This window comes from Drosophila hydei, unplaced genomic scaffold (genome assembly GCF_003285905.1).
Source record: "Drosophila hydei strain 15085-1641.00,03,60 unplaced genomic scaffold, DhydRS2 tig00008119-arrow-pilon, whole genome shotgun sequence".
Classification (NCBI taxonomy): Eukaryota; Metazoa; Arthropoda; class Insecta; order Diptera; family Drosophilidae; genus Drosophila; species Drosophila hydei.
The window spans coordinates 8,509,802-8,522,603 of NW_022045830.1; the positions used below are offsets into that span (position 1 = coordinate 8,509,802).

A 12,802-nucleotide genomic window follows, 5' to 3' on the forward strand; every position below is an offset into this window, starting at 1 on the left:
CGTTGCTGTCGTTGCTTTAGATAAATAGATTTGCATATTATTAACTAAAGCTGACATTAAACGTTTTTCACGGCATTCCATGTAATTATAGTAATATATCAGATGATATATATTTGCTGTCAGCTGCTGTATCGAACGGAAATGCTCAAATCTGTTAATTGTTTTCATTGAGCTCGATTTAGCTGGTGAATGATTCGATATGTTCAAGTTGGCCGAACTTACCCTTTTCTTCAAAGCCAAGCAAGCGTCATCAATGTGGATGTTGTTGTTGTTGTTTATTATTGTTGCTGCTGCTGCTGCTGCTGCTGTTGTTGTTGTTGTCCGTTAGCTGCTCTTTTGCCCGCCTCTCGCGCTGTCTTTTCACTTTCGTTGGCATCGCTTTGTTATTATTATTATTGCTGCTGCTGCTGCTGCTGCTGTTGTTGCTGTTGCTGCTTGCGAGGCATGCAACACTATCCACAGCCAAATGTCGACGCCAACTGCGCAGCATCGCTGTAACCGAAACGGTAAATGTTTGTTGGCAAACCACAACAGCGCACAGTTGCATTTTGGCGCTCGTCGCAAACGATTCGCATGAGCCGCATTAGCCCAGCTACAAAGTAGAAACTATCATCACAGCTCCCAAACAGAGCAACGCGACGCATGCGCCGCTGTCGAAAGCAAAACGCCATTAATACTGCCCGCCCCAGGCCACACACAGCAGCATCGACATTATATAACCGTGGGCACGGGCCCCCAGTTTTCAGTTTTCGGCTTTGAGTTGAAGTCGGACTTGGGTTGATTCTGGTGCTGCGCACATTTCGCGGCTTGGACATCGCCGGCAACGCCCACCGCTGGCTAATTAATGCGCAGCGCGTGAAAAGAAAAGTAAAGTAAGGCTGGGAAAGATCTCGTAAATTATAATATTTATGGCACAAAAAGGCCTTTGAGACGCGAATGCGTGTTATTAAAACAAAAAATAATCCAAAGTAACCAGAGTTTAGCTTGCCAGCTCATTTGACTGCAAGCGTGAAAGTGAAAAGTAACCGTAACCGTAACAATAGTCGACAGCAGCAGCAGCAGCAGCAGCATCAGGATACCGCTACTGGCATCTGTCATCTGGCATCTGCTACAGCTGGGTCTGACTCTGGCTCTGGCTCCAACTCTAACTGTGGGTCTGGGTCTGGGTCTGGGTCAGTCATGCGCGCGATCAGCCGCTGGCGAGCAGCGACAACATGATGAAGCTATTGTCACCCCATCAACAGCGACAGCGACAACGGCAACAACAGCAACAGCTGGCTCTGGCCTTGCGCTGGCTCTGCCTGCTGCTGCTGGTGCACAACGCCGCACAGTTTGAGACAGGTGAGTGTGCCTCAATATTCATCGAGAATCGATCAGCATCTTGAATGCCCAACAGACTGCGGCTGCCAGCCGAGAGGTCGCGAGGCACGCATTATTGCTGGCGCCACCACGCAGGAGGGCCAATTTCCGTGGCAGGCATCGCTGGAGCTGCTGCATCCTTCGCTGGGCTTTCTGGGCCATTGGTGTGGTGCTGTGCTGATCCATCAGTATTGGATACTCTCTGCCGCCCACTGTGTGCACAAGTAAGTGAGAACTGCACGAGCCGGATTGCTGATGCAGCTCAATAGTTTCCTCCTCTTCACGCAGCGATCTCTTTAATCTGCCCATTCCACCTCTGTGGACTGTGGTGCTGGGCGAGCACGATCGCAACGTGGAATCGGGCAACGAGCAGCGCATTCCCGTTGAGAAAATTGTGCTGCATCATCATTACCACAATTTCCGGCACGATGTGGTGCTAATGAAGCTGTCCAAGCCAGCGGATCTCTCCCGCTCCTCTCACATACGGCGCATTTGTCTGCCCTTCATGCTGCGCGAGACACCAGTACAGGAGGCGCCAGCGCCACCGCCGGCGCCAGCTTCCGATGATGATATGCTTAGCCAGCAGCTCGAGCTGGACGATGTGCCCGAGAAGATTGATAATTTTCTGCGCAGCGCGCAGAGTCGAAGGCGGTACCGCAATGTGACTGCGCCCACCTCCATCAACATGTCCATGCGAGAGCTGATGAACATGAAGATTCTCAATCGCTTACGCCAGTCGCTGAAGCAATCCCAGCGCTCGCCGCGCTCCCTAAAACGCACGCGTCGGCGCAACGATAAGCTAATGAAACTACAGCTAGAATCGGAGCCGGAAACACAGTTTGCCAGGGGCCAGGACTCGCACGAGATGCCCTTCATGGACTGCGTGGCCACCGGCTGGGGCAAAGCGAACATCAGCGGCGACTTGTCCAGTCAACTGCTCAAAACACAGGTGCCACTGCATCAGAATCGCAGGTGAGCAGCACAGCCCTGGCTGGCTTATCGAACTACCCACTATAGCCTCCAAATCCCTTTCAGATGCAAGGATGCCTACGGCAGCTTTGTGAATATTCATGGCGGACATTTGTGTGCCGGGCAGCTGAATGGCGAGGGCGGCACCTGTGTGGGCGACTCCGGCGGGCCGCTGCAGTGTCGACTGTCGCGCGACGGTCCCTGGATATTGGCCGGCGTCACCTCATTCGGTTCGGGCTGTGCACTTGAGAATTTCCCAGATGTTTACCTGCGCATCTCGTATTACTTGAACTGGATTGAGGACACAATTGCCTCACATTAAGGCCAAAGCCAGTGCCAGCGCTATTCTCAAATGAAATGTGAATCGATATACACGATAGCCGATGCCTGTTAATTGTTAATCGCTTATCGATACTTGTTTACAGTTATCATGCTGCGTATATTTATCGAGTGCAAACTCAGCTGTACATTGCATGCGACTACGAATCAGAATTACCATTAACCTTAATTTTTATATAAGCATAGAATGTTCCCTAAGTTGTTTCCGTTGAGCAGAATATAATCTACACCAAATCTCCTTATTAGCTTAGCTCTTAATATCACAGAGTTTGGACAGAGTCTGGCCACTGTCCATTGCGGATTGAGGTAATTTGCCAATTGTTACAATTGCTGAACCTTTTCACACCTCAAGCTTGTACGCATCGCCATGGTATAGAAGCTTCTGTGCCTCCGGCTGGGCGCACTCCGCCGACGAAGGCATGTGCAGGGACTGGGCCAAATTTAGGTTGCCCAAAACGTTGGTCGTCTTCTCGCCATGCTCCGTCTTGTGCAGACCAGCTGATGGCGACCAGAAGCAGAGTAGTAGCGCTGCAATCAACTGATAGAGCCCGCCCAGCAAGAGGCCCAGCGCGATGGCGAACTGCAGCTTCGGGAATACGGACTTCAGCGCATAAGCCAGCACCTGCAGGCTCGGGGGCAGATTGTCAATGGTGAGATCCACCCAGAGCAGGGGCAGCACTAGGTTCTCGAAGGGTTCCATCAAACGGTTAAATTTGATATTTCCCACCACTTGGTTGGCCTGCAGACGCACATGAACATGCAAGGGTACGCCCAGTTGCTGTAGAGATGAGCCAAGTGAGCTTTGAGGAACCAGAAACGAAGTGAATTCCCTTGTACTTACCGGCTGCAGCATGACAGTAGTTGTAAAGCGGGACTCATTGGGGCTAAGTCCATCGAAAGCTCTCAGCAAGCTGGGATCAGCGTGCATGAAGTGCGGATATGTTATAGCCAGCGGCATGTCTGGGCAGGAGGAGGAGAGAGGATTAAGTATATATAAACGGAAAGCTTCCGGTTCGCTTACTGTAATAACAAGGCGAGACATTGCCCACGCCCCGCTTCAGGCATTGATTGTTCTTGCAGAAGCACGAGGAGTTGGCGCTGTGGAGTTCGCTGTCAAAGACTTTGGGGTCCATAATGTACTCGTAGGCATCGAGGCCCCTAAAGTCCAGCGTGCGATTGAATCTCATGGGCAGTAGCCGACAGAAGGTACGCCGATACATATAGAAGGTATCGTGCTCGTTCATGTCGCGTGGAAAAAGTGTCGCATCATGACTACCCCAAATGCGATTGCACTGAGTGCCGCTGCAAGGAGAGCAAAGCGATTAGCTCCACAAACTACGGTCAATGGACAGTTGGAACTTACTTGGTGGCCTCATCGTACTCCCAGCGCTTGAAGCCGCGCTCATAGTTGATGCTATTGAGGGAATAGGCGCGTGGCGAGCCAGGCAGGTTAACGCCATGCGCATCCTTGGGCTCCAGCAAATGCATATTAACCACGTTGCTCTCGTTGCCCTCTCGAAACAGCTAAGCATTGGATGAAGCAAATGCTTAGCTGAACATATCAGAGACTAACTAATAGCTTACCTTCTCCATAATGCCGAAGCTGGAGAAATCGATTAGGCTGGGCACAAACTTGGAGGCCAAGTGCACCAAGTGATCCTCGTAGCCCCACATGTAGTCGTGCACGGTGACCTCCAGCATGGGCTGGGCATTGAGCCGTTTGGCCAGAGCACTTAGGCCCAATGCCGCGAACATGGAGAGGCTGGCCGCCTGTGTGCTGACGCCCATGTAGGGTATATTAGGCGCCCGGATGCGATCGACTTTTGGGTCACCCACCGAACGCTCCGGCACGAAAATATATTCGCGTCGCGGCGTATAGGTGATCGTGTTATTGGCCTCGTTCAAGGTTATGTTGTGATTGGTGAGCACCTCCTGGTAGACATAAGGCCCAACCTCCTCGACTTTCATCTTGGCATCTGTGCCCTCTATAAACGCATCCACATTTGTATAGTTGAACATGTAGACCGTGATGTAGACTTCCAAGGGCGGATGGAGCCAAAGCTTGTACAGCAGCGTATTAGGGCTCAAGCTGATTTGCTGAATCAACGGAGATCAGTTAGAATGCTGGAGCCATAGGGAGTTGTTGCTGCATTGCTTACCCAATCCTCGAATAGTTTCACTGGATTTGTCATAAGGATGGCGGCTCCAAAGAAAATGAGCGTCATGCCAAGTGCAGCACATCGCAATAGCTCTGCGAAATAAATTAGAGTACGAGGTGAGTTATGCAATTAGCTCAATTTCAGTAGCAGTCGCAATCGCAGTCGCAGTTGCTGTCTGTGTCGCATTGCGCGTGTTGCAAGCAGTCGAAGTTCAACAAGTTTGCTAAATCGCTGACAGCTTGTGGATCGCGTGTGGCTGCCAGCCATGTTAATGACCTTCGCGATTCTTTATTGCTGTCGACCGCACTGCGGTGCAAAGATCTGCGACCTACCTCAATGGCAGGACCAGGAACAGCCACTGGACCACAAAAAAAAAAATAAAACAAAACAGCATAAATGAATAAATAAAACTGAAAACAAAACGCTGTCTACAAAGAGGCCCAATGGAGTTCAATAAACGATCATCGAGCGCCTGAGACTGGGGCAACATTTTATGAGCTCGGCGAAATCATAAATATGTTACGTCACTGCCCTTGCCCGCAGCGCGTCTCATTATCGAGGCCGGTTTATGTTCTTTTGCTATGCTTTCCGATTGATTTGGGGGAATTACGTGCAGGTTCGACGTATTGAGCGACGACCTCGCCGCGCCGTTGCAACAAGGCACTTGATAAGAGCTGTATGTGCATATTGAAATGTATTGAACTAAAGCCACTTAAATTAGTTAAGAGTAAAAAATAATAAACACTCACAATATGCCAACATTCTTAAGGCTTAATTATATTGAAAACTTGTTTTTGTCTCTGTTTGGAAATACACATACAAGATGCTCACCTTCCGCCGTGACTGTTATCATTGAGGTTGTGTCTGTTTAATAGCGGATGTGCCGCGATCTTAAACTGATTACAGACCTGACCGATTTTGAAGATCATGGCCGTGCAAGCCCCACCTGCGACGGTAGTCATAAATCAAGCGCCGCGCTTAAGTCGATTTATCAGAGAAATCGTTTAGCAAAATCCCCCGCAAGTAATGAAGACAGACAGTAAATGACAAAAGCCGCAAGTACTTCACAATTAGATATGAAACGAACATTAAAATATATCACAGCAGAACCCGCTCAGATCAATGAACCAAGCTCACTGAGCTCACCAAGCCCCCCAGCTATAAGCTAAGCTCAGCTTTGACAAAACACCATAAATTCATTAATAGTTGTGTCGGTTTCTTCTCTTTCTGCTGTCTGCTTCTTTTTAAAGCCAGCTCTGTCACGCCATTAGCGCAAATAAGTTCAAGATTTCAAAATCAAAACAAAAACGCAAACGGCCATCCATGATAACAAATACCAGCCTATATAAGTATGTCTGTATGTCTGTGTGTCTGTGTGTCTGTATGTCTGTGTGTCTGTAGGTATGCCTGAGTGTGTATCCTTGCCTTGAATCGCATAGCTGCATTAACACACACTTGGCCAAAAGTGTTGGCCAGTCATAGACACCGATAGAAGACATACCATAAATTAGGCGCCAAACAAAGCGTTCAAATTATTCTGCTGCAACAAATCTCTCATGGGAAAGACAACAAGAAAATCGAATACGAAAAAAACACACTTCGATCGGCATTCGACAGCGGACGCTGTGGTAAATTATGCAATTGCATTGCCAAAGTTGCGAACGCGACTGAAGCCAAAAAGCCAAAAAGTCGAAAAGACGCCGACCAAATGAGCGTGAGTGAGTGAGCGGCGTTTGTCTACGACGACAGCTGATTCGAGTGGAGCTCTGAACCCGTTTCTATGTGTTGGGGAGTATAGCGTTAGCAACGGCAGCACAGCATCAGCAGCGACTCGGCGATATGCAACCTACAGATACATTTGTATCTCACAGTTATAAGGTTGTTCGGTTGACGGCTCTCTGCAGCAGTTTGAAGTTCAAGTTCGCTGCAATTTGGCATAGCATTAAAAATCAAACAGCAACAGCAACAGCAACATAAAACAGGTGCTCACAATGCACAATGTCTACAATGCTTTGAACTCTCTGCTTCGAACAATGACGCGTCGCTGCTGACCCACTAAAAGTCAAGAATGAATTGTTTTTGTATCTAAGCAACAATCTATACGTGTATAATTCCAAGCACCTTCAAAAATGACTTTGTGCGTGCGTGTGCGTGTGTGTGTGAGTATGTGTGACTTCCGTCAAATGACAATAAATTAGATATGTGTATTAGCCAAGCTAAGTCGTCGGCATCCAACAGCTACAAGATTCGCGCTCGTGCTTACGTATGTAACTACAAGATACGCTCGCACAGCATTTGAAGTTGTTTGGTCGTCGCTTGTTTGCCGGTTTGTTGATTGCTGTTTAACTAATGAATAATCATAGTACATAGTTTTCCGTTGCCTGTTGCTGTTAATCATCGCCCAAAAACAGATAACGAACAGTAAATGGGGGAACAAACCCTTAAATAGTCACGCCACGTCAGCAATTAGATAATTAGACAGGCTGACAATAAGGAAATGCAAACAAACAGGCTCTCTCCCAGAAGTCAGAATCAGGCCGCAGCTCGCAGCTAGCAACTCGCAACCCGCAACGCGAAACTTGCAGCTCAGTTCCGATCGGCAGTTGGCTTTGAAATGGATAGCTTTTGTATATTGTATATTTTTTATTTTCTTTCTATTGTTGATCTTGCCTTTACAAATTTGTTGTTATTTACATTGTTTAGCACACGTTAAGTTGTGCATTATATCTATTTTGTAAGAGTGACGATTCTAAAAATCGCTAAGGAATTCAGCAAATATTATACTTTGCCAAATATTCTGTCTGGGAACATTATGATAATGACTGGCTGACATCCATTGGCACTTCTGAGGAAAGCAAAAGTTATTCACTCAGGAAAATGGTTTTCACACATCTCTAGGCTCCGTCAGCAGGTGTGAGTCAGAGTTGGCAAAGAGGTCGCTTCTAGCATTGTTTCTTTTATCTCCGTATCTATGGCCCAATCACACCCAATTCATCTTTGAGGCCAATGCTGGACGTTGCCTAAGGTTCGCCTTCAATTTCAAAGCGTTTTCGTCTCGTTTAGTTTCGTTTGTTCAAATCGTCATCAAATCCGGACTTCATGGTAAGGTAGTACGTGACGTTACAGTCACAATCGCGTCAACTTCAGATCTTAATTTATGCAAGCTTAATTACAATTGAGTTCCGTTAATACACGTACCTCTGTCCCGCCGTCCGGCGTCCGTCTGTGTTAGTGCGACTAAACTTTGGAATTAGTTTATTTTCAATGACTTTGTCAAAACGATCCTACGATAACTACGACAGCAATTACTAACAAATTAAGGCAGGCGCACTCACAGATCAATTGGGCCTGGGCATTGCTTAGTTTTTCTCAATAACAATTTATGTAAATTAAATGCTTGGCATTTGTATTTTTGTTTAATTCATACACATTTTACGACATTCAAAACTATTTCAATGCTTTTTTATGTGACAATAAATCCAAGTTAAACTCCTTATTAGCAAGAACAAATTATAATTTGTTCTAAATGAGCAACAACATTTGAGAAACACATATTAGAAATAAATGAGAAATGAAACTAAAACATTTAGATTTATATAATAAAAACATTTTATCAAAAATAAAAATAACTTGAATAAAGTATTAAAAAAATATAATTGAAATGTGTATAATCATCTTAGATTTTTAGTTTTACTTTAAGTAAATTCCTAAAAAAAAATCGTATATTTTCCAAGTTAAAATCTTTTGTTTTTTGGAATTTTATTTAATACAAAAAATATACAAATTCATTTAATGCCATTATTTATGCTTCTCTGAGTTACTCGGAAGAGACTACATCAAGCTACGCAATTGCGATACTAAAACTGAATATCCTTAAGAAGACAGCCTTTAATATTGAATATATCCTTTTCCTTTTTGATATATATATATATATAAATATATATATAAATATATAAATATATAATATATATATATATTATTTAATAATTTGAATAATTTATTCTATAAGCAAACACTGCACACAATTTGATGAACTTAAATTTTTTACTTGCATCACTGATACCAGATCAGAGAAAAATTTAGCGCTTTGTTTATATATTAATAGTGTGAGAATTTTTCAGAAGATCCGTCTCTTTATTACTAATTTGTGGCTTGCAAGCTTAAAATACTTATTTATCATGCAAAATAAATAAAAGGAAGTATTTATCTCAAATATCAATATTTTAATATGTGTTTTTTATAGAGTACTCGTGAATTGTGGAGTGAAACTAAATAACTAAATATCCGGTTCTAAACTGAATTCAGAATTTTGCAACTTTGTAGAAGTATGGAGGAAGAGCAAACTGAGAAAAGTATCAATTTCTGAGTGAATTGATTCAGTTTCTGATGAAATATCAAGAAAGAGATGTAGTTTTAACAAGATCATGAAATATTGTCTCCAGCTCAACTTTATGCAAGAAAAAGCTGCCCTTGACCCAGTTGCCACAGTTTGGTCTACAAGATCATTCTCTGCAGTTATGTTGCGTAGCTAATCTGGACACCCAGAGAACTGTTGACAAAGAACCGTTAACAGAGACACAAATATCGAAACATTGCTTCAATAAAAGGCGAAGAGAGCCAAGAGCAATCTATCACAACTATTATAACTGAAGCTGAAGCTGTCTTTGCACCCAACTCAGCTCACATGGTATTTATTTCGAGTTTTACAGCCGACCTTCTAGCCCAGCTATAAACAATTCCACAAATCTGACTCATATTGACTGACTGTATTCAAGTTATTGTTCCCATTTTTCAATAACATTTAAATTAAAATTCGCTCTATTTATATTCTAAGAATCAAATTTTAAATCAAAAGATATAAGGAAATATTTTCATTTACTCTTCGATGAGATTTTAAGTCATAAAAGTCATCCGGCAAATAAAATTAAATATGTCAAAATATTCGGAATTATTTAAAACCAATTTTAAAAAAAAAATCCAAGTTTCAACAAACAAATGTTTAGATAAGATATTGCTGTTAAGTCTTACTAAATGATCTCTCGATTAGAAGAGAAGGCTATAAAAGCTAGTAACACAAAAATGTGAGAATTCAATTAATATCAATTTTGGTTGAGAAATCGAAATGGCTTGGGACTGACAACTTCTAAGCTGTGAGTGTGCATTAAACGTGCTGTCGGTCTGTAAGTCTTGCATACTTTTGACGTGATTTGCATGCAGGTTCCCGCCGAGCTTTCGACACACTCCCAAATCCTGCTTAATTACGTTCACAGAGAGATACGTTGCAAAACGTATTTGGCAACCAGTTTTGCGAGTGTCGGAGATTTTTCGTGTTACTCGGCGAACGGATCGGGAGGTACCCTTTACTTGATCTCTTTTATGGGTGTCTTTGACTTGGATGAAGGTGGCATATAAACGGTATGGTCTATGGCTTAATTAAGATCGGGCCGCACTTTAAATTACTCACTTGCATTGCGCTGGGTTTTGTTCGTGAACAGTTTCATTTTTGTTGAGAGCGGCTTTTATGGTCTTAGCGCACTTTTCGCAACGATTTTAACTATTGAAAGCTGTGTGTGTGGCAATCAATTAACAGATCTTTATATTTGCCTGCTTTATGATGCAAATCAATTACTGCAGCAGTTCATATATATTTATAGGTATATAGAAAAGGAATATTTATATATCGACGTTATTGCAGGCAAACAAAACGATTTACAATAACAAGTCCAAAGATTGTGAGCTCTAATTAATTTGCATAGATCGTTTGGCGGGTGATTTGAATTAATAATTCATAAATAACTTTTTATTGTTAATAATTGTATTTTATTTATTTATTTTTTTTCAATTTTCCATTTCATGCACAGAACTTTCCGACAATTTTGCTAACTATTTTTAAATTGTTTTTAACTTGTTGCACTTGTTGATCGATTTAGTTTGTTTTTTATTTAATTTAATTTTTCTGTTGTTGCTGATATTGTTGTTAGTATATTCGAATCGACTGACACGCACTTCCTATTCTCACGATATTTGACAACTTAATGCGCTGAGCTGAACGGCAGTGAGTACCTTTATATGGACTCTTGGGCCGGGCAGCTGAGCTCCGACTGAGACGTTAACAGCGACCCAGCTCAGATCGAAACGTAGACCGAGCTGCGATCAAGCATCTAGCGTCAAAGCGCGAAAATCTTTTCATGAACCGGTCCACTTTCAAGCCTCTGTTGACGCTGACGACGACAACGACGACAGCGACGACGCTGTCGTCGACGTCGCAGCTGAAGCCGACGCTTGCGATCCCTGGGTGTCAACAACAACACAAGCATAACTGGCAACGTTTAAAATACGCCAAGTACTTGCAACTAAGTAGTTTGTTTCAAATAATCCCCGAGCGCTATTTGCTCCAAAGTTTCCAGAACGATGAGTTAATCGGCACTGGAGACGACTATATGGCTCGTCGGGGGTTACTAAAGTTCGCCAATACTTTTAATTATTGTAGCTGTTGTTGCTGCTGTAGTTGTGCTTGTAGTGCGCCATTTTAAAGATCACTTAACGTTGTTTTACATTTAATAACACAAATGACTCTATTTAATCCCTAATAAGCACGCACACGTGCCTCGTCGCCATAGAACATGTTTATTCATGAGGCCCTCGCATTTAGAGCTATTTTCTGACAGCAAAGAGCCTGTCGATCAGCTAGTTAATAGTCAATAACTATTAAGTAGCAATGCGGATAATGATCACTCGATCTGATCGATTTAGATCGTGTCCAATGGGCCCGGTCACGTTTTCTCAGCAGCCCAGCAGCCCCCTGCATAGTGGACGGCTTTGAAAGCATCTGTCCATTAGATTATGGTAGGAGAGGGCGGTCCATTACCTCCTAAGCGACCTAAGCTTCAACTGAACTCTAGCTCAACTGTTGCTGCACGTAAAGATCGCATGTTTCTAACTTCAAATGATGTACTTAATTATTATTGCGTACATTAGCGCGTAACTTTATTTTGTTTTGCTTGGTATTATTTTTTTGTCTGACTTTTTATTGCCATTGTCTTACGTTCTGGCGTTAAATGTCGTCTAGAACTTTTTGGTGCTCCAGCACACGCGAAATTTAGCTCAGGCTTAAATGTACAGTCAATGGGTTCTACTAACTAGCAGTTGTCATGCATCAAACTGTTTATTATAATTTATAGCGAGTACCAGCCCATAATTATGGCATGTTAACAACGCCATAAAGTGCGCAAATGCTTCGAAAAGCTCAGCCCAGCCAGAAAAATTTCCATAGTACGCTTTGGGCTTTGAGCTTTTGGCCCAGGATATGTGTTTGGGCTCCATAATTTTGCACCAGAAATTTTCCAGACTAAGCACAGCACAATTAAAGCTTTTACATCCGCAAAGCTTTTACGCAAATATGCATAAACTATGTGGAATCCCTTTCTTTCCTGACACGAAAAGATTGAAATGAAATCAAACAAAATAAGAAGAATTTATTAAGGCTTTTTGAACATTTTTTGTTTAGCTACGAATAATATAATAATATTCACAGTATTATAAGCTTCTGAGAAGCTAATTGCTGAGTTAAAAACTAAAGTCTTTTATCTTGGCTTGCAAAAAATTAAAACTGTGAGGTCAAATGGAAATTGAGTCAAACGCTTCAGAGAAATGTAATGAAACAAGTGAGAGTACCCTAGTAAGGGGCTTGCCAAAGGTTAGGAGATACCCTACCAATATATCAAATATAAAAATAAATCGTGTTTTGTCATACAATTTGTTAAGTCAAACTCTAACAATGCGATAAGTATACTCAAGCATAAAAGCGAAAAGTAAGCTAGTATAGACTATAGTTAGTATATGTACTATATATAAACATAACTCAGCTTATTGGAAAAAATATTTCGATAAGCCGTGAACTGAAATTTCAACTGGATTTCTTTGAAAATTTTCTGGTTTTCCGCTCTTTAAGTTCTCAGCTTCGGCTAGGATCCAAA

At 42.9% G+C, this 12,802-nt stretch overlaps 2 protein-coding genes across 2 annotated transcripts; one reads left to right on the forward strand and one right to left on the reverse strand.

Moving 5' to 3' along the window:
• Nucleotides 1-1,053: 1,053 nt before the first annotated feature.
• On the forward strand, nt 1,054-2,670 carry LOC111598848 (putative serine protease 29). Its single transcript, XM_023314286.2, has 4 exons — nt 1,054-1,341; nt 1,397-1,583; nt 1,648-2,331; nt 2,395-2,670. Exons 1-4 carry the CDS (start codon nt 1,215-1,217, stop codon nt 2,648-2,650), a joined length of 1,254 nt encoding a protein of 417 aa, XP_023170054.1. The 5' UTR covers nt 1,054-1,214; the 3' UTR covers nt 2,651-2,670.
• A 72-nt stretch (nt 2,671-2,742) lies between these two features.
• On the reverse strand, nt 2,743-10,620 carry LOC111598838 (scavenger receptor class B member 1). Its single transcript, XM_023314277.2, has 7 exons — nt 10,291-10,620; nt 4,827-4,918; nt 4,252-4,764; nt 4,031-4,191; nt 3,689-3,969; nt 3,509-3,627; nt 2,743-3,445 (listed from the first exon to the last, which is right to left on the reverse strand). The coding sequence occupies exons 1-7, from the start codon at nt 10,325-10,327 to the stop codon at nt 3,008-3,010; spliced, it is 1,641 nt and encodes a 546-aa protein (XP_023170045.1). The 5' UTR covers nt 10,328-10,620; the 3' UTR covers nt 2,743-3,007.
• Between the last annotated feature and the right edge of the window lie 2,182 nt (nt 10,621-12,802).